Source organism: Miniopterus schreibersii (assembly GCF_964146895.1).
Source record: "Miniopterus schreibersii genome assembly, chromosome: 13".
In the NCBI taxonomy this organism is placed as follows: Eukaryota; Metazoa; Chordata; class Mammalia; order Chiroptera; family Miniopteridae; genus Miniopterus; species Miniopterus schreibersii.
Window position 1 is genome coordinate 9594005 of NC_138113.1, and position 22287 is coordinate 9616291.

The 22287-nt window shown below is 33.9% G+C and overlaps 1 protein-coding gene across 7 annotated transcripts in view; it reads right to left on the reverse strand.

Moving 5' to 3' along the window:
* The window catches only part of ATAD2B (ATPase family AAA domain containing 2B), a 101235-nt gene that overhangs the window by 49878 nt on the left and 29070 nt on the right, over positions 1-22287 (reverse strand). For all 7 annotated transcript variants that reach the window (XM_081156798.1, XM_081156795.1, XM_081156797.1 and 4 more), the window contains 8 exons: positions 19969-20067; positions 18094-18205; positions 15621-15736; positions 13917-14091; positions 12214-12302; positions 9507-9666; positions 6007-6097; positions 259-570 (listed from right to left, as the gene is read on the reverse strand). In XM_081156798.1, coding sequence (XP_081012924.1) covers positions 259-570; positions 6007-6097; positions 9507-9666; positions 12214-12302; positions 13917-14091; positions 15621-15736; positions 18094-18205; positions 19969-20067 — 1154 coding nt within the window. The remainder of the gene's footprint in view (positions 1-258; positions 571-6006; positions 6098-9506; positions 9667-12213; positions 12303-13916; positions 14092-15620; positions 15737-18093; positions 18206-19968; positions 20068-22287) is intronic.

Here is a 22287-nt window from a genome sequence, read left to right on the forward strand (position 1 = left end):
GCTTCTCAAAAGACTGTAACACTCCTACATTAAGACAGTGAGAATGTCCCAAGAGCAAATAACCAAACATTCATTTGTGTGTTTTTGCTAGGCAACACGCCAGGCCTAGAATACACAGTTGTGAATGAAAAAGGTATATTTTCTATATTCGTGGAAAATATAAAAAAGTAACACACAAATAAGCTTATGAGGAAACTCAAAATTTAATTATGCCTGTACTTGTTTCCTTTTAACAATACGAAAAAATAATTATAGTACCTTCTTTCTTGTCACTCTGGCTAATTTCAGCATGAGGAAACACTTTTTGCAGGACTGCTAGGATGTTGTTGAAGCTTCTTTCTAGCAGTGGCCTTATGATGGGGGATAGTGCATGTCCCGAAGACATGACAGCACGCTGGGAAGCAGGCACAATATTCTGCATTGCATGATAAAAATCTTGGGCGCTGAGCACTATTGAGGAAACATCTAGCTGCAGTTTATGACTGCTAGCATAGATCTGGGGGTAACGCCTCCGCAGGGCAATCAGGGCGGCTTCCGTGCACAGGGCCTTGATATCAGCTCCACAATACCCTAATGCACAAAGGAAAAGGACAGCAGAGGTAAGTTCACTCCTCCAAGTACCAACTATGTTTTGCAAATATACACAGCTTTACCTAAGGAAACAATACAAAATCAAAAATTATTTGTAATTTTATCAGCAAAATGAAATTTGACCATTTAAAATGACCTAATAAAATTGTTTACTCATTAAGACTAAAAATGTTTTGAATATGTAAATTAACAAACACATGAACTAATAATATTAAAGTAAGTCATGTATTTTGTGCCAATACCACTGATTATAATGTACAACTTTTCTTCAGAAAAAGTTTTAAAAAAATAATAGTTTCATCTCAATCTTTCATCAATATTCCCAATCATTAGTTTAGTCTTTACGACATTACTTACCTATAAATTTTTCCAATATTACTAATTTCCAAACACATATAATGGAGCAGTACAAAGCTGTATGTAAGAAGAAACTTCAAAAACAGAGCTATTCTACTACCAACTCTGAGTGCAACTCACAAGCAGGTTAATATCTAATTATCCCAAAAGTTATATTTTAAAGTTGTGATCATCTCTAATAGTTCCAAAGGTATTAAAGAGAATAAGAATCCATTAATTTTTCACATTAACTTCATATATTTTAAAATTACATATTATATATATATATATATATATATATATATATATATATACACATCTGTGTGTGTGTGTGTGTGTGTGTGTATTATATATAAGCTTAAAATGACTGATAATCTAATTCTGAGGGCTATATCAATAAGGGTATTATCCGTTACCCATATTTAAATTATTGTAACAGTTAAACAACAGATAAAGCCCCCCCGTGCTTTTAAGTCATTTCATTCATTTGAGCAACAAATAATACAAAAATACATGAACTGCTAGGTCTTTACCACAAAAATAAAGAAACACAAACTAACCATGTTGCTTTTTTATATCAGCAATTAAACTTGCATTTGGCCACCTTTATCAATTACACCAGCAGGGGGAACCACTCGAACTAGTTATAGAACATTAGACCCTAAGCTCTTCAAAGAGTGGTATCAGGTTTATCTATCTTTTTATACCTCTCAATGGTTTCACTGAACACTTAAATCCTGAAATAAAAATGGTGATTAGATAGGAAAACCATGAGAAGAGAAGAAATGGTCCTAGACTAACTGGTGGAAAAAAACATTAAGGGAAAAACCCATATAAATCAAACCGCAAGTAATTCACACATCTACAGTAAACTATATCTCTATTATTAGTAGGGCAAATAATCCTGTTAATCAAGTCCTACAAATAACAGAAAAAAAATCCTCTTTACCCTGCTCTCTTTTTTCCATAGCACTCACCATCTAATTATTTACCTATTATCTTTATTTCCACCTTCCCCAACTAGAATGTGAGCTCCGTGAGAGTAAAGGTATTTGTTTTGATCACTAAGGATTCTCAAATACAGAGAACGATGCCTGGCCTGGCATTCAGTAGAATATCCAATAAATATTTCTTGAGTAAAAGAATGAATGAAAAGAGAAGAGTAACTCCAAGGTTGCACAGTTTGGGAAAGTAAAACTGTGAGATTACTCTGTACTACCAAAGTGGATAAGTTACATCTATTGAGCTTTTCTTTTTTTCTAAGAAATCTAAACAATTTTATTATTAGAACAACTTAATCACTGTGTAACAATTTCAATGAGAATTCTGAAAAAAACAGAAAATATTGCATTCCTAAAGAAATATTTGCTCAGAGTTAGGGGGAAACTTAATATGACCTGTGAGAATTTAATTCCGAAAACTATAAACAGATTAAGGATTAACACTGCCACATGACAGCAATCAATCTCCCAAATAATTCTGCAGAATAACAAAATTTACCATTACTTTCTCATTTTATTTTCTATTTCTTAGTAAATAACCCTGAAAAAAAAAAGTATTTTCCTGTGCCATACATTTCTGTTAAATTAGTTCAACAAAATAACTGCAGAACACCAGCTCAGTTATAAATACTTAATGAAATAAGCCATTTCAGAGGAAGTAAAGAATAAACTTCCATCTTCAAACAATATAAACAACTACTTTTCTTTTTCTTCTTAGAAAGTATATGCACAGGGAAGGGGGGGGCAGGCTGGATAAAAGAAAGTGAAGAAAGTAGCCAAAGAACATATATACATAGCCCATGGACACAGACAACAGAGTATTGAGGCCAGGGGAGGGGTGGCGGGGGCTGGATGGAGGTAGGCAAAAGTGGTGTCGGGGGATGCAGGGGGGGGGGGCACCACACTTGACATTTGTAATAGTGTCAACAATAAAAATTTTAAAAAGCATATACACAGTTAGTGAAATTACTATATATGATCCTAATTTTGAAGGCAAAACATAAGTTAAAAAAAGATTTTAAAAATCTCAGAAACAATGCAAAACAAAAAAAGCCACTAAAAGGTATTTTATGTAGTAAATGTTGCCCATAACATTTATGCTTGACATAATAATGTTATTAATTTACATAACAGCAATGTAATGTTCATTCTTAATTTATAAAAGATAACTTAAAAGCTTATCAATGATAATAGATCCTATTTAAATAAGTAAATTTTCACAGTACTATCATAAACAATAGACTATAAAAGATAGGATTTATCTTCTTACATTTGCTTATGAATGAGAATTTAAATTCATTTTTATCTGTCATGCTCAACCCTGACTACTCATCTGAATAAACAATGAAACTGAAACAAAAACAGATTCCCAACAAACAGTAAATCAGAACCTCTCGTGGTTTAATATTAATGTATATTTTGAGAAAGCTTTACAAGTGATTCTTATATACAAAAAAATTAAGAACTACTGAACTAACAATATACTTCCTTTATGAGACTCTAAAACAGAATTAAAAGTACATCAAAATTATGGCTAAATAGGTTACATTTCAGGTGACCACAATTAAGAGCATATTTTTTCACTCTTAAGAGTGTCCTAGTTTAGAAAAATAGATGATATAATCATTCTAAAAATACTGAAAATATACTATAGCCTTTTGAAAGTTAAAAGTTGATGTTAAGGGGATAATATCAACATCCTTTTCATATGAATTCTATAACCATACTAATTCTATCATTACAATTCTAATGTTCCAAAGAACCCAAATATCTAGATATCAAAGAAAAAGTATTTTTGAATACTTTTTATTCAAAAATATTAAGATGGAAATTTGTCTGAAACACTGAAAATATAAGCTATTCAAAGAAGTTATAGACTAGAAATAGGCAATAATAAAATTTTAAAGGTTATTTCCTAAGTATAACATCAAACAAGATAGGCGCCTCAATGATACACTTTCATTGTTTTGGCCCTCTCAGTGAAAATAAATAGAGAAACATGAATAGGTTCAAGCTCCTCATTAACCTTAAGCTCTTACTATTTGTGCACATGTTCTGCATAAAAAAATTATTTGAATACTACTTTAAAATCACACCTATTCTTCATGCAAACACCTCCAAGTACTTGGGAATTTATTTCAAGGTAAAAGTTACCAAATCCATAACCTCTAACAAGAGGTCAGCTATTTTTGCAGTTGTTCATCAAGACTGGACACTCTTTGTTAAGTATGAACTGAACCTATAGTTATTAAAACATGTTTGGGATACATAAAGTGGTAAGTTGATAATGAATTTAAACTATATTACTATTTCATTCCTGTTTGAAGATCTGCATTTGATTTTTTTTTTTAATGTCAACTGGTTTCACATTAAAATGTCACAACCAAAAACATAATAAAAAATTATAATAGACTTATATGTCTTTCTCCAAGAAGAAAATGATGTATATATAAGCAGATTCTAAACCACCACCACCACCACCACCCCACCCCTTAAAAAGGCAAGAGAAGTTTTTCAGTACTGTAAGAAATTATCTTAAAATTTTAACTTCAGAAACTGACTAAAAGCTAAAATAAATCACTTGAAAAAATGATACGTAGTGGTCTTTGGAAATGAAAAAGGAAACTAAGATTCTAACATTTAGGATGAAGAATTAGAGTATATAATATTTCACATGGTAGATAGGGTAATAAAAAGTAATTTTAAAATACCTATGTTTTAGGGAGTTTCCAAAATTATTTGAAGACTTCTGCTTATTTCAGTTAAGGATCATTCTGTGACAAATTCACAGAAGAATCTACAAAGATTCCCCAGTCTGATCTGCACTCTAATACAGTATCATAAAAATAGCAGGAAATAAGAGAGGTCAAAGTTCAAAATGGGAAAAGACTGGATTCTGCACCAAATACCACCCTCTCCCTTTATAAAGCAGCACAGGGCTTTGCAAAGGTCAAGCCAAATGTACATGAAATGGGTTTGGCGCATGCTCTCTGATACCAGGCAAAGCTTAAACTGGAGTAGTGCTGGAGAGATTTACGTTTTCTCCTCACCAGAAGATGTCGAGGTCTTTGAGGTTCAAAAGCTGAGAGATGCTGCTTCGGAGATGGAGGTCCCTGTGGATGAAGAGGATAATTCGGATGTAGCTAACTGAACGGACTAATGTTCTATTTAAGTTTTAATTATCTGATGGTGGATCACAATGGTGTTTTTTTAACTAAGTGATTTTTTTTTTGGTTTTGGTAACTTTAAAGTTTTCCCAAGTAGGGTGTTGATTGTTAGTGGACTTATTTTGGGGATTTCTTCATAATGCTTTAAAAGTTCATGGAGATCTTTTAATTTATATTTTTTGAGGAAATTAGAGGAAAATAGACAAAAGATGGAAAAAGAATGAAGAAAAATATCTATGTGTATACTTGATTGCTTAAATAAGTATTCATTTTTATTTCAGACCTGATTAGAGCCAAAACCCCTGAATTCCATCTCCTATGTTTGTTCATGTTTTTACATAGAATACTCTCAACCACATCCTTTTAGGATAGTAGTGTTCATTCACTCTGAGGGGAGATTTTCCACTCTGTGAATAACTTAACATTAAATTGGAAAGTTTTATATTTGGGGAAATACTAGCAGATACCATTAGTATGTTCTTTGAAGACTCCTCTCACTCAACTTCATGAAGATGAGTCCATCATGTAATCTGTAAAGTGAAAGACTGCACAGTCCTGCCTTTGACATGAACCTTTATCTCTCAAGTTTATGCTTACTTTTCTTAGTAAAATTTCTGAAAGGGGACAATTCCTAAAAGGAAACGCTGTAACATTATGGAAATCCAGCACTCAATGAAAGGAATATTACTATTGAGCTTTTGTTAGTCAATCATCATCTAATGGCAGCTAAAATCCTAATTTAGAAGTGTTCAAACTTCAAGTGCAATGTTTAAAATATTTTTACATTTAAAGGTAGAGCCATCTATTACACAAAGACGTAACTATACTCATTCACATTCCAAACATACGGGGAAAGGAAGTCTGAGCAGAACAAACAATGATAATCAAAGAATTCTAACAGTAGCACTCACCAACACATTTTTCAGCCAATTCACCTAAAAAAGCATCTGACAATTTTGGATTCCAGTCCCTGGTATGAATCTGTAATATGTGTTTTCTTGCCTAAAAGGAAAAACAGAGGTAAATAAAATATATCAACCCCTCAAATGCATTTGCTGGAACAAATTTATGGACCAACCATACACCAAAAAAAGTAAATGTTTCTTTTTAAAGAATTTAAACACCTTGGCAGCCATATCAACTCTGATTCCCATAATAACCATGACATGCGTAGTACAGGTCTTGCCTCTGTTTCACAAACTAAGACATTTATATTCAGAGAGGTGAGGGAACTTGACTAGTGGCACATGTGACTACATGAATGACCTAGGACTAGATTTCAAAACTAAATTTCACTTTTCCATCACATCATTTTTACCATTTGAAAGCATATGAACAAGAAACTTTAATGTGTTACAATAATCAGAACTTTTAGACAAACTTTATATTTAGATTTCACAGAACCTTTGGTTCTATCATATGCATAAAGTATTCTGACTAACGCTGAGCAAAATGACAAGTAATTTAAAACTTTAAAAAAGTTTGAAGTCAGCCCTGGCCTGTGTGGCTCAATTGGTTGGAGTATCGTCACATAAGCAGAAAGGTTACGGGCTGGATTCCCAGTCAGGGTACATACCCAGGTTTCGAGTTCAATCCCCCGGTCGGGGCACATACAAGAATCAATCAATGAATGCATAAATAAGTGGAACAACAAATTGATGTTTCTTTCACTCTCTCTCCCTTCCTTCCTTCCTCTCTCTCTCTCTAAAATAAATAAATAATAATTAAATACTACAGCTACATTTCTGTCACCATCTGATTTAATTTAGCAACACTGTTATATCACACCCTCCTCACTGCACTTTCTTCACTTGGCTTCCAGAATCCCTCTCTCCTAGTTTTCCTCTTACCTTACTGACTGCTCCTTAAGACAAAAGACTTGGTGCTCTCAACTAGTCTCATAACCTTAAATATTATCTAAAGAAAAAAGGTAAACAGTGAGTCCAGGTCATTTCCACCAACTGAGACCAGAAAAATGACCTTAAGTTTAGGTCTCAGAGAGCAGCTTCCTTAAAACATAGTTTAAATTAATGTGGAAAACTATGCTCCAGATCCAGGCTGTACAATACAGTAAGCCACTAGCTATATGATGCTATTTTATTTAAATTTTTTAATTAAATAAAATTTAAAATTCAGTTCCTTAGTTACACTAATGACATTTCAAGCGCCCAACAGCCACATGTGGCTTGTGGCTATCATACTGGACACTGCTCAATGGACAATGCAAACAAAGAACATTTTCATCATCACAGATAACTGAATTGGACAATGCTGCTCTAGACCTTGTTTACTGTTAAATCTCTTAATTGTTAGTACTGATTGGCATACAGACCCTGAGGCCTACATGACCAGGACAAGATAGAAGACAATTGGGAAATCAAGTAACGGCTTTCCTGTACTGAAATGACTACTGGCTGTGTCTCTTAGAACTAAGCACATTCTGCATATATTGGTAGAGCCTAAAAGATATGCTTGGACTGTTGTAAGGTATCTCAGACAACACAGGTGGTGTTCCCCCATGCTGAAGCAGAGAGCACCCACTTCAGCTTTGTCTCCTACAAGTAAGCGCACCTCTGTGCAGTGGTACAGTCTTGGAAGCTGCCCTTGGATAACGAAAATGTTACTGTATATGCTGTTTCCTATCCTGGCAAAGCTATGCAAACCTGGTGCCAAATTAAAGCCTACAAACTGGATGGTCAACCCAAACATGAGACAACTACTAGTGGCTGTGTGAACTGACATCAAATTGAGGTATTAACTGCTCTATGCAGTGGAGACATTCCCTTCATTTCCCTATAGTCTTCTTAACTGCCCTAACAACTAAGTCTTGCATATCTATATATATAAACCAAGCATTTTATATAGAAATCTGAAATCAAAGCCATATAACAATGTATGTATCTACATATACTCATATATGTATCTTCTCTGCTTTCTTTAGTTTATATTTGTATGGCTGTGTTATAAATATTCCAGTTAGACTTATTTGATATGTTAAATTACATGGGAAGCATTGCCAAATATAGTATCTTCTCTTCATACATCTCTCCCTCTCAAACTTAAGTTCCCAGTGAAGAAACAGTCAATGATTAAACTAGTCAAACCATTCCTAACAATAAAAATTTCAAGTAGAATTAGGAAAAAATAACTTTGTATAATATATTACACAACATTTTATATATTCAATGACTATACACTGCTCTGTTTAATTACACATTCTTTCAAAAACTACACTATAATGAATAACATATGCTGCTTTTAATTAAATATGATAGTATGGTCATTTCTGTGAAAATTTGCATATTGATGTGGAGAAAGGGGAACCCTGGTATACTGCTCGTGGGAATGCAGGCTGGTACAGCCACTATGGAAAACAGTATGGAGGCGCCTCAAAAACTTAAAAATGGAATTGCCTTTTGACTCAGTGATACCACTTCTAGGAATACATCCTAAGAATCCTAAAATGCTAATCAGAAAGGATGTATGCACCCCTATATTCATAGCAGCGTGAATTACAATAGCTAAGATCTGGAAACAGCCCAAGTGCCCATCAGTAGCTGAGTGGGTAAAAAGCTGTGGGACATTTACACCATGGAATACTATGCAGCTGAAAAGAAGGAGGATCTCGTACCCTTTGGAACAGTATAGAGGGACCTGGAGAAAATTATGCTAACGGAAATAAGCCAGGCAGAGAAAGACAAATATCACATGATCTCACTTATATGAAATCTAAACACAATAATCTCATGAACAAAACAGATTCAGTGACACAGAAGCAAGGAACAGACTGATGAATCTCAGAAGGAAGGTGGGGGTGGGGAAGATGGGGAGAGATTAACCCATGGACACAGACAATAGTGTGGTGGAGGCCTGGGGCAGGGAGTGGGTGCTGGGTGGAAGGGGCGGGTGCTGGGTGGAAGGGGCGGGTGCTAGGTGGAAGGGGTCAATGGGGAAAAAGAGGACATCTGTAATATTTTGAACAACAAAAATTAAAAAGGGTAAAAAAAAAAAAGAAAATTTGCATATTGGGCTCTTATTCATAAACCCACCAATATGCTACAAATGTCACTTTTATGGGAACAGAGCTACTTTGCTAACTAGAAGCCTGTAACCTGTCATACAAGATAATTACTCAAACTGGAGAACTAAAAGAAAAGAGTAAGCAAGCATCTATAGTAACCTAGTCAAGGGTTTTCCTCTTACTTCCTAAAAATCATAAACTTTCTGATAACTGTTAATAGAAAAAGACTAAATTATTTAATAATTATGAGGTTTTTTAAAGAATTAACCATGATAACTCATAAGCACAAAATCTTAAAAATGAAAATTCATAAAATACCTCTCCAAAGTACATATGTTTCATAATTAAATCACAAATAAATCTTAATAGGTTGAAAACAGAAACTCTTACCTTTTGATCAGGCAAGTTGAAAAGAAATTCTCTGTCAAAACGACCAGGTCTCCTGAGAGCAGGATCTATAGAATCAAGTCTGTTTGTAGCACCAATAACAACAATTTCACCCCTGTTGTCTAATCCATCCATAAGAGCAAGGAGGGTTGACACTATGGAGCTGTAACAAATTTTTCAGACAAAATTAAAAATTGAAAAAAATGGAAGAAAAATTGTAAAAACTGCTGCTTATACTAAGGTGTATCAGTCTTAAAATGCAAATAAAACTATAGCATGGTTACCTTAATGCAAAATCAAGAAATATACAGAAATCATTTTCAAAAGTACTCAAACAATACATTAATAGACACCTAAAACACAGGAGCAACAACAACAAAGATAAAAATGGGCTGCATCAAAATTAAAAGTTTTTCTGCTTCAAAGGGGCACTATCAAGAAAGTGAAAAGGCAACCTAAAGAACAGGAGAAAATATTTACAAATTATATATTTAATAAGGGTTTAGGGTCCAGAATATATAAAGAACAATTACACTCAACAATAAAAAGAAAATAACCTAATTTAAAAACAGTCAAAAGATTTAAATAGACATTTCTCTATAGACGATATACAAAGGGCCCATCATTAGTCATTAACGATATCCAAATCAAAACCAAATGAGACACTGGCCCTGGCTGGGTACCTCAGTTGGTTAGAGCATAGTCCCCATACGCAGGTTTGATCCCAGTCAGCGGTCAGGACACATACAAGAAGCAACCAATGAATGTATAAATAAACAACAAATCAATGTTTCTCTTTCTCTCTCTCTGTTTCTCTCTCCCCCTCTCCCCTCTCTCTCAAATCAATAAATTAAAATGTTTTAAAAAACACTTTAAAATCACTAGTATGTTTATAATAAAAAAGGATAGATAGTAACAAGGGTAGGTGAGAATGTGGAGAAATTAGAATACTCAGACACTGCTTGTAAAATGCTGTGCCTCTTTGGAAAATAGTCCAACAGTTCGTTCATCTACAAAACACAGAGTCACCATATGATCCAGCAATGTCCACAAAAAACTTGTACACAAGAGTTTATAGTAGCTTTATTCATAACAGCCAAAAAGTCGAAGCAGCTAATGTCCATCAACTGGATAAATGGACAAATAAAATGTGGCATATCTATACAATAAAATATTTGTTAATAAAAATAAATGAAGTACTGATACATGCTACAACATGGATGAACCTTGAAAACACGGGGCTAACTGAAAAAAGCCATCTACAAAAGTCCACAAATTGTATGATTCTATTTATATGAAAAGTCTAAAGTGGGCTTATCTATACCAACTCCAAGTATGTTAGTGGTTGCCTAGGGCTTGGTGAGGGATAAGAGGGAGGTTGGAGAGTGACGACTAAAGGATATAAGGTTTCTTTCTGCGGAGATGAAAATGTTCAATAACTGGTTGTGGTAATGGTTACACAACTCTGTAAATATACTGGAAGCCACTGAATCATACAATTTAAATGAGTAAACTCTATATGGGAACATATCTGAATCATACAGTTTATTTTATTTTATTTTATTTTATTTGAATCATACAGTTTAAATGAGTGGACTGTGTATGTATCTCAATAAAGGTGTTTTTTAAAAAAAGAAAAATACATCAGTCTTTTGAGAGCAATCTTGTCTGCCAATTTATATTATGTTTAGAGTTCCTATAGAATTACATTTGTATTATTGTTATGCTTTTAGATATTTTCTTTAGAATGGCTACCATTTTAACTAAGTTCAACTCAAAATCATTTTAGATTTTTAAACTATGACTTTAAACACTACTGAATAGAAATGTTTCATGTCTAATTATAAGGTAAACCATAGTTCTAGTAACAATGGTCTTCTTAGTGTTTTCCAGCTGTTCTCACTTCTATTCTTACTGCTAACAGCCTAAAATAACTTCTCCAATATGCTCAACATGTTAAAGAAATCGTTCTTGCTCCTAAATAAACTGTTCTACCTGTGTTTCCCAGATTTATAAATGAGACCAAAATGCTAGAGAGCCAGTATACACGCATAGGGAGGATTTGTGCTTATTCTTATCTATTGAATAACTGAAAATTAATGCTATAAGGGCCTCACTCAAGATATAAGGAGTAAGAAATAAGCATCCTTAAGCATAAGTTCATATTTAACCTCAAACTCTTCCTTATATATTCCAATCACAGGGAGACATTTCAAATGTTTGTTAGGATTTTTTTAAGATTTTTTAACTGATTTTTAGAGAGAAAGGAAGGGAGAGGGAGAGAGAGACACATCGGGATTTGAGAGCAGTATCAATCGGATGCCTCCTGCATGCCCCCTACTGGGGATCAAGCCCGAAACCCAGGCATGTGCCCTGACTGGGAATCAAACAGGCAAACTTGGTGCATGGACAACACTCAACCAACTGAGCCACAACTCCGCTCTTGTAGTGCAAAAGCTGTGACATATAATGGAAAAAGGAATAAACACAGCTGTGTTCCAATAAAATATCATTTACAAAAACAGGCAGGAGGCTAGATTTGGCCCACAGGTCGTGAGTGGTTTGCTGACCCCTGTTCTAACTGAAAAAAGTCTTCCTTAAGGAAAGAGATGACATTTTATAAGCTTCACAGCACTCATTCAAGGGCTAAGGATAAATACTATGTCAATGAGTAAAAAGACTCTAACATAATCAGATTAGAAAAAATTACCTGTGAATCTGATCTTGTCTGCTAGAGCGAACTGGAGCTAATCCATCTATTTCATCAAAAAATATTATAGAAGGTCTCATCAAATATGCCTAAGTATAAAAAGAAAAAAAGTTATATATTGTATTACTTTCAATTTTTTATATTTAATTGCTGGGTTTTCTTAACAGCTAATATATAAGCAAATGACATAACATGCAGCAGATAAGAAAAAGTACATAGTAAAAAGGAAATCTCCTTACCACCCATTTTCCAACCACAACGTCTACTCCCAGTAGGCACCTCTGTTTTCAGTTTTATCTTTGATACATATCATTTACACAGTACACAAAAATGTCTTTTTATTTTTTATTTAAATATATCTTTATTGATTTCAGAGAGAGAAAAGGAGAGGGAGAGAGAGAGAGAGAAACATCAATGATGAGAGAATCATTGATTGGCTGCTTCCTGCACGCCCCCAACTGGGGATAGAGCCCACAACCCGGGCATGTGCCCTGACCGGGAATCAAACCCTCATCGCCTGGTTCCTAGGTCAACACTCAATCGCTGAGCCATGCCCGGCCAGGCGAAAAATGTCTTTTTAAACACACTATTTTTGTTTTATTTCATGCATTTAAGTCACTGAACAATGTCAGCTTTTCCAAGTTAATTCTTCCTTCATCCACCAATGTTATTTTATATTAATATATTTCAATTATTAGTAAATTATCTTGAAGCTTAGGATATTCCTCTTTCTAGATCCATTATCTAAACATAACAATTTTTAATACTAATAACTAAAAGCAATATTTGAAGTGCTTTACTAATTACAAAGGACTGAGACACACAACTCAATAATGGGTGTTTGACAAATGCTTGTTGAAAGCATTGTTCTTATTTCATGTGGATTTCCTTAGACACAACGAAATATAAGTTCATTGCTGAATATGAATGACTTCATTCACTAGCTCAAACAATCCAAAGTGAACTTATATGAGGACTATTTTTTATAAATATTAGGAAATGATATTTTTAAGTAACTATTATACATAAGTAGTAAAGATAGCCTACATAATATTCACTCATCTTATTCTTTATTTTAATAAATTTTATTGATTTTTAGAAAGAGGAAGGGAGAAAGAGAAACACTGATGCAAGAGAGAAACATCAATCAGTAGCCTCCCACACACACCCCAACCAGAGATCAAACCCCGCAACCCAAGCATGTGCCTCAACTGGAATCGAACCCACCACCCCTCAGTAAACGGGACAACACTCCAACCAACCGAACCACAGCGGTCAGGGCTCACCTCATTCTTTTAAAAGCATTCATTTATTACTGAATTCTTCCAGTACCATATTTACAACTGATGAAAATAAATAATATACTGTTTTGTGCGATTTCATGTAAAACTTTTTATGCTTGTTCTATTTCCTCAATTAGATTACAATCTAATGATAAATATACTATAACCAGGTTTTCCAAAAGCACCTAACATGGTATTATGTGCCTAGCAGCCACCTCAATAAATGTGTTGTGAATCATTTTAAACTAGTACTAGTAAAACTGCTATTAAATACCTCAAAGGCATTCAAATTCACATTACTGATCCTAAACTTAACATACTGATTGGAAAATATATCTCCTCAGGATTAGTTTGTATTTACAGGCTAAGTGCATAAAATATGCTAATGAAGATATTCTCATATTAGCTCATTTCATTTACCTGATCAAAAAGAAGCCTAAGTTGCCGTTCTGATTCACCAACCCACTTGCTCAGACAGTCTGCTCCTTTTCGCATAAAAAAAGCCACCTTTTTGTCTCCTTGACTGCACTCGTTAGCTAATGCCCTGGCAACCAAGGTTTTACCTGTGCCAGGAGGGCCATAAAACAAACAGCCCCTAGAGGAATAAAAAAATTAATAAAAGTAAATTAATGTTATCACCACCACTGATAACTAATATAAAAGGATACATCTCCCATATAACTTTGTATTAATATACATTATAATTATTAGACATTAATAAAGCTTTTGTAGTACACAGATAAATATTTCTCTTTGCTAAAAGTCCTCATGGACAGTCTCAAAGCACCAAGCTTTAGTACGAAAAAAAAAAAAAAAATTAAATCAGAGGAGAGAGTAATTTGGAAAGATATATCAAAATTTTAAATATGTTTTTCCTGTGACCCAGGAATTTTACATCTTAGAATGTATCATATAGAAATACTCAGAAGAATGTTATTTAAAAATGTTTAAATGGATGCTCAACAGAGCAGATTCTAATTGTGAAAAACTAAAAACAATTAAATGTTATTTATTAATAAGGGACAGATACACTGTAATAGCTATAACACACTAATGTGGTATCAAAATAATCAGTTGTACATTATTCATATGGAAGGTGTCTAGAATATATTATAGAATAAAAAACAAAGTTATGTAAGAGTATTATTGAATAATCTCATTTTTATTAAATGTTTATACGTGCATAATATAGGCAAAACAAATTTACTATATACATGTATGTAAAAGAAACCTGTAAAGAATATACAAAACTGTTCATCCCTAAAGAGTAGAATTACTTTCTGCTTATGACACTTTCTCTTTATAAAACTCTGTTTTGTTTAAGTTTCTCCCAAGGCTATACTAAAAGTAATAATTATTTTTAAAATTCAATTTACACCATATAAAAACAAATAAATTGCTATTATGATTTTTTAAAGACACTGTAGAACTTATAAGCTAACTTTTTAAACCACTCAAATAGAAGATAACTTTTTTTTTTTATCTTTATCGTTCAAAATATTATAGATGTCCCCTGAAGACGGCTCTTTAATAGAAGATTTTCTACATCCTTAAACACATGGAAAATAAATTAGAACCAAATCTGAATAAAAAGTACCTCCCACTAAATGAAAAGGAACAGTTAGCAGTTTAAATCTAACAGTGTATAAATGTACATCTTTAGTCTGCCCAATTTCCTTTAACATAATTTCTTAGCCTTTTCTAATGTTTAACTAGCTAACCACCTCATAATCAAACACAATGAAAATGATCATAAAAATAAGTTATCAAGCTTACCATTTCAAAAATACCCCATCATTAAGTCAAAGAAACACTTCATTGAAATTGTACTTCCAAAAATAAACAACATAGAGCATCAAACTCAATGCTATTAGAAAGCCAAATCAAGGAAAATCTATTTGAGCAATCCACTTATATATTAAAGACCTGATCTTGTGCCTGACCTTTAAATGCTGAAATGTAAACTTCAAGAACACAGTATCACAGCCTTAGGACACTAAAAAACAAAATTTCTTTCCTAATTCTCATTGCTAGAACACATCGAATAAATACATATGAAATACTTATATTTATAATCATTTACTAATTGAAATTTGATAAGTTAACAGTAATAACAATACTTACCTTGGAGGCTGAATTTTAAACTTTTCAAAAATTTCTGGATATAATAGTGGGAATACTACCATTTCCTTTAGTGCATGAATGTGATGGCTCAATCCACCTATGCTATCAAACCGTACCTTGGAAAGAAGGGGGAAAGTTTAACAGAAAATGATTTTAACTGTTTATAGAATTTTTTAAATATATGAGATAGTTTTATGATTCAGAAATACATGTCTCAGCAGTAACTGTTGAACATAAAGTTCAAAAAAGTCACACTTTTGAAATAAGTGTAGAAAAATAAAATTGGCAGTAAAACTCAAGTATACATTTCAGTACAGCCAAATAAAGCTTTCATTCTTTAATCTCCTAATAACTAAGACCAATATTAATGCCCAGTCTAACACTTTAATGGCTGTCTATAGGAGACATTATGTTGTATGTACATGCTAATAATTTAAATGCCTTTCAAAATATCATCACATGCATTCTCAGCAGGGGCAACATCACTCCCAAGGGGGCAAAAATTGGTCCAGGAGTAGGGTAAATAACAACTTTGCTATTACAATGGTTTGTGACCCTCCAAAACTCAGCTTTACTTGACAAAAATCTTAATCTTTAATACAAATTTATCTAGAGAAAAAGAAATTTAATTTTTGTCCTTAGGGTACAACAATGAAAAACAGTTTGAGAAACACCTATCTATCACAAGACATAACAGAAATCATTCCTCCCATCCCTAACAGTTTAAATATCTGAAACAGTTTGTAAATTAAAAAACTGTATAGAAGAAAGTGCTTGAAGAAAATACTGCCAAAATGTTAACAGTGATCACCTCTGACCATTGGGTCCTGGGAGATTTCTTTCCCTGCTTTTTTATTCTGTTATGGTACTTGAAATGCTTTACAATGAACATATTACTATAATAGACAAGAGTTAAGTAATTTAGAAAAACAAATACAAAGTCCAAATAAAATACACTCTAAAAATAGCTAAATTTTCTTGCATATAATATCAAACTTCAAAGAAATGTTACTCTAATTTAAATTGGCAGAGATGCCTAAAATTAACTAGATTCAAGAGAGTAAGGTGCTGGTAAACCAAATAAGCAAAGACCATTCAGTAAAGTCTTCTGAGAATGTGAACTATTAGACATGAAATTCTGAAATGTTCTAGGTCCTCACTAATAAAAATAAAGATTTTCCCCTATGCTGTCAGATTGGAGGTAGCTAACATTTCATTTTCAAATACATACACAACTCCATTGGACAACTTAAGTCTGTCACATGCAAATCAGTTAAATTATGTTGACTAGAAAGGTTTATGGGACCAAAGAAAATATAATCAAATACATTTTTGGTTATGCAATAATCTTATTCCCAAGTATCCTCCCAAAAAAGGTTCTATTGCCCAGCCAGGTGTGGCTCAGCAGCTGAGCATCAACCTAGGATCCAGGAGATTGGGGTTCGATTCCCGGTCAGGGCACATGCCCGGGTTGCAGGCTGCAGCCGATCAATGACTCTCTCATCGTTGATGTTTCTATCTCTCTCTCTCTCTCTCTCTCTCCCTCTCCCTCTCCCTTCCTCTCTCTGAAATCAATGAAGATATATTTTTTTAAAAAAGAAAAAAAAAAGACTCTACTAACAGTAAGAATCTACCATGTCTTCTAAGTCTTATCTCTCTTTTCATGCCATATACTTTCCCAGGTGCCATTATCCATTTTCCATAGTAACTTCAACTATCTTTATAGGGGTGACCCATATCTGAAGTTCTATCCCAGATTTTCTCCTTAATGCCAAAACTAAATAATCAATTTCCTACAAGTTACTTCAGTTTGTGATGTGCCACAAATACCTAAACATGTCTGTAACTAAATCATCTTCACACCTCAAATACATATTCCTTCTATTATGTTCCCAACTCAGAGAATGAAACCATCCATTATCCCACCCAGTCACTTAAACCAGAAACCTGGGCAAAATATTCAACTTGTTTCTCTCCCTCACTCCCCAAAAGCAATTAATTCATCAAATTCCGTCATTACCATCGTTACCGTACTTTCTTTCTACCATGATCATTGCTCCAGATTACTAGATTACAACTATATCTGAATCAGTCTCCCTAATGCCAGCCTTGCTGCCCCCTCAAATTCATCAACTACATCAGAGACAGAGTGATCTGTCTGAAATGCAAATCTGATCATGAAACCTAAGCAGCAGTTTCAACAATACCCCATTGCTTTATCAGGGTTTACGGGGCTCAGCCTCATTCCCTCACCATTTTTCACTATACACTCCAGCAACACTGAAATGGGAGAAAAAAAGGAAAAACTTGAGTAAACATCATATGTGACCAGAGTGCTAGGTTCCAAAATATATACATTAAATCACTAATAATGGTGATACCTAGATTTTCCACTTTCATTGTGTGTTGCTTTAGAAATAAGAAATGATCTTTAAAAAAAAGGTACTTCTAGAAAAACATTTACAAAACTTACTGATTTATCAATGTTCATTGGATCAACATCAGCCAAGCTTGCACCCACTTTGACACGTTCTCGAAGAATACCACTAGCTAAATCTTCTGTTCTTAAATTCATAGGCAAACATCTGAAATTCATAAAAATTCAAGTTTCACATTTTTAATGTCAAAATAAGTTTAAATCTTTAACACATTTTCACCTTTCTCCTATTTAGCATAAATCAGAAAATAACACCAAAAGATTCCATATTTTTGAACTACTTTTTCTAAATTGTTTTCAACAGACCAAAAATAAATTTCACCAGATAAGGCAAACAAGGTCAATAATCTATTTGTCTAAAAAGGCCAATCCATTCCAACTTAGAAACTTAACCTATCTGATATTCTGTATTATACAAGTATAAAACAAAATTATAGGTTCACTATATATGTACTATAACATATGGCATTAAATGAACTCAAGCTTTAATACAATAGTTAAATGCATCCTCAGATATTATGTGAATATGTCTACTCAACTCAGTTCACATGACTGAAGAAATTTCTTTCCCTTTTATTCAAAGGAAACCAAGTTTAGACCACATTTTGGGAACTAAGCTTAATCTTTTGTGTAGCTACCTTAAAAAAGATCTTTAGCTACCTAAAATCCTATACTGTATTATTTAATTTTACTACCCCTAAGAAAATATAATCTACTTTCTCTTTTAACCTTGGGTAAACAGCAAAAACTGACAAACAGCCTCAAAAAGGTATAGTTTCTATGATGAATGTAACTTTGATAACATTTCTGAGTGCTACCTTCTCTTAAAAATATATTTCCAAAGCAGGTATCAGAATAGTTCAGATTATATAGGCATTAAATTCTTTTATTTCAACTTAGATTTTCTTCTTACATTTTTTTTCCATCACCTACATAAGGAATTTTTGTTTGCATACAATCTACACCACTCCAAACTTGTTTCCAACACCTGCTAAATAAAAACTTAGTATTTCTACAACAAAGATATAACACCAAATTATAGGAATGCTTTGCCAAGTGTAAATTTTCAAAATATAATCTATCTTTAGTATTATAAATATAAGCTAGAAAGTTAACTCAAATTTTAAAGACTAAATTATAATTTGAAGCTTAATTATTTACTAGACAAAATGCTGATTCTCTTCCCCAGTGAAAACTTTTGAGGTTTTAGAAGGCCATGTAGCAGTCACTCACCCCAGTTAGGCAAAGACCACCAGAGGCACTGAATCAACCAAAAGTAAAACACATTTTCCAATAAAATTCCATAATTCTATTAAAAGCCAAATCTTACTCTGAGTGCTGCAATCACTATATGCATCTAAAATCAGCCTCATTGAAAGAGTTTGGGAGAGAGGAGAAGTATGGAGAAGAACCAAAGAGGTTGGCCTCTTCCCAGTGGCTCTTCTTCCTTTACCTTCCACACACCATTTTACTGAATACTTATACAGCAAGTAACCCAAAGTTAGATGTCTCCTCTAAGAATTACTAAGTAAAAACCAAGTCAGCACATTACTCTTAATTTAAAATATGTGTTAAGTACCAGTGTTAGCAAAATGCTAGTACAGATAAGAATCCCATTCAAGCCCGGCCAGTGTGGCTCAGTGGATTGAGCGTCAACCCATGCACCAAGAGGTCACTGGTTCGATTCCCGGTCAGGGCACATTTCCGGGTTTTGGGCTCAATCCCTAGTAGGGGGCGTGCAGGATGCAGCGGATCAATGTTTCTCATTGATGTTTCTCTCTCTCCCTCTCCCTTCCTCTCTCTCCAAAATCAATAAAAACTTAAAAAAAAAAAAAAGAATTCCATTCAAAATATAAAAACAGTTCTTCCTTTTTTTGATCAAGGGAGAAGAACAGTAAAAAATTTACTAGCCTGTTTCTTGCTCTTGCCATGCTCTTTGATTTCCTTCTTTCAAAACGTTCTTCATCAGAAGAAGTTGTGTCACTACTATGAATAGCATGCTTCTTTCTCCTATTTAAAGAGAGTAAAATCCTTAAAATCATTAGAGCAGCAAATGGCTTTTAAAAACACATTATAAGCATATTTACAATGAGCTTAGTAGAATACATCCATTCACCCATTCATTCAGAAACAGTTACTGAGCTCCTTGCACTCATGCAGCACACAGCTGATGAGGTATCAATACAGTAAGTTCCACGGAGGAAAGGAAGGAGGAGGAGGGCTGGAGGCCCACAGTCCTTCCAGCAGGCGGCTCCGGAAGGCACAGGCATGCATGTGTTCATCACATCATGTTTACAACAGCAAAAGGCTGAAAACAACCTGACCCTCACTAAAGGACTAGTTTTAAAATTACAGTACATCTATAAATGTAATATTATGCACCTATAACATAAATGTGAAATTTCACTATACTGAAAAGACAATTAAAATGAATTAAGAGGAAAAAAACAAAGTGCAGGACAATGTACACAATACATTTTATGTAAAAAGAAGGGGTAACAATGGATTTGTGTATTTGCATATATAGTGTTCCCCCCAAAATGTATATACACTTTGAATAAATATAAAGGCACTGTTTATTAAAATAAATTTCATTTTCAAAATGTAATAGAATCTTCAGACATTGTTTAATTGTTTTTTGTCAATGCCTGTTTTCAAACTGTCGTCCGTTCTGGTACAAGCACTGCTGACAATGCGAAGCAATGGAACTGCAAACATCAAGAAACATTTCATGTGGTATCTGAGTGCATTCTCCTTCAATGGCTACTCTCAATTCAGCAACTGTTGCTGGTTTTGTAGCACAGACTTTATCTTTTAAGTATCCCCATAAAAAAAAGTATAGAGGTGTGAGGTCTGCTGAATGAGGAGGGTATTCTATGAAACTTCTTCATCCAATCCACCTGTCTGGCAAGATCTCATCAAGGTAAGATCTTACATCACAATGGTAGTATAGGGGTGCCCCATCTTGCTGAAAATAAAAGGTTTCATCTTCAAAGGCTTCTCTAATGCTTGGCATGACAGACTGTCACAGCAAGTTCAAGTTTGTGTATGCATTTTTTTGGGACACTCTGTACACACACACACACACACACACACACATATGAACATATTCTTGAAGGATATACAAACTAATAACAATGTTACTACAAAAAAATGAGAGACTGCTAAGGTTAGAAAAAAGCTTTTCATGTTCATTAAAAAAATTTTTTTGAACCATGGAGAATAAAATACCATTTCAGGAAACATAATTAGACATGATAAAGTTTCAAAAACAAAAGTCTCCTTTGTACCTACTTGTAAAAGAAAGGGAAAAGGGGGGGAGGGAGTAGCAAACACTAATTGAACCAATACTTAGAATGAAAGCAATGTGTGTCACTTGGATTCAACTCTATGAAGAGACCAGAGAGCTATGCGGCTTTACAAAACATAACTGTTGCCCGGTGGGCGTGGCTCAGCAGTTGAGCGTCCACCTGGGATCCAGGCAATCAGGGTTCGATTCCCGGTCAGGGCACATGCCCAGGTTGTGGGCTCGATCAATGACTCTCTCATTATTGATGTTTCTATCTCTCTCTCTCCTTCTCCTTTCCTCTCTCTGAAATCAATATATATTTTTTAAAAAGAAAAAAATAAAACATAACTGTTAAATGTAACTATTCCAGGCAAACTGAATCAGAAAGATAATAGTCACATGTAGAACAATAACTATTAGTCACTAAATAAAAGAAAGATGCTATTTACAGATGGCCAATAGACATATGAAAAAATGCTCAACATCACTAATCATCATGCAAATTAAAACCACAATGAGATATCACCTCACACCTGTCAGAATGGCTATCATCAATAAACCAAAACACAAGTGTTGTCAAGGATGTGGAGAAAGGGGACCCTTGTGTACTGTTGGTGGGAATGCAAATTGGTGCAACCACTATGAATAAACTGTATGGAGTTTCCTCAAAAAATTAAAAATGGAACAGTCTTATGACCCAGCAATTCCACTTCTGGGTATAACCCAAAACACTAAATCAAAAACATGTATGCCTCCCTGTGTTCACTGCAGTGTTATTTACAATAGCCAAGATATGGAAGCAACCCAAGTGCCCATAAATAGACGAGTGAAACATGTGTACAACAGAATATTACTCAGCCATAAGAAAGAATGAAATCTGACCATTTGCAACAACATGGAAGGACTTTAGAGAGTGTTATGCTAAGTGAAGTAAGTCAGAC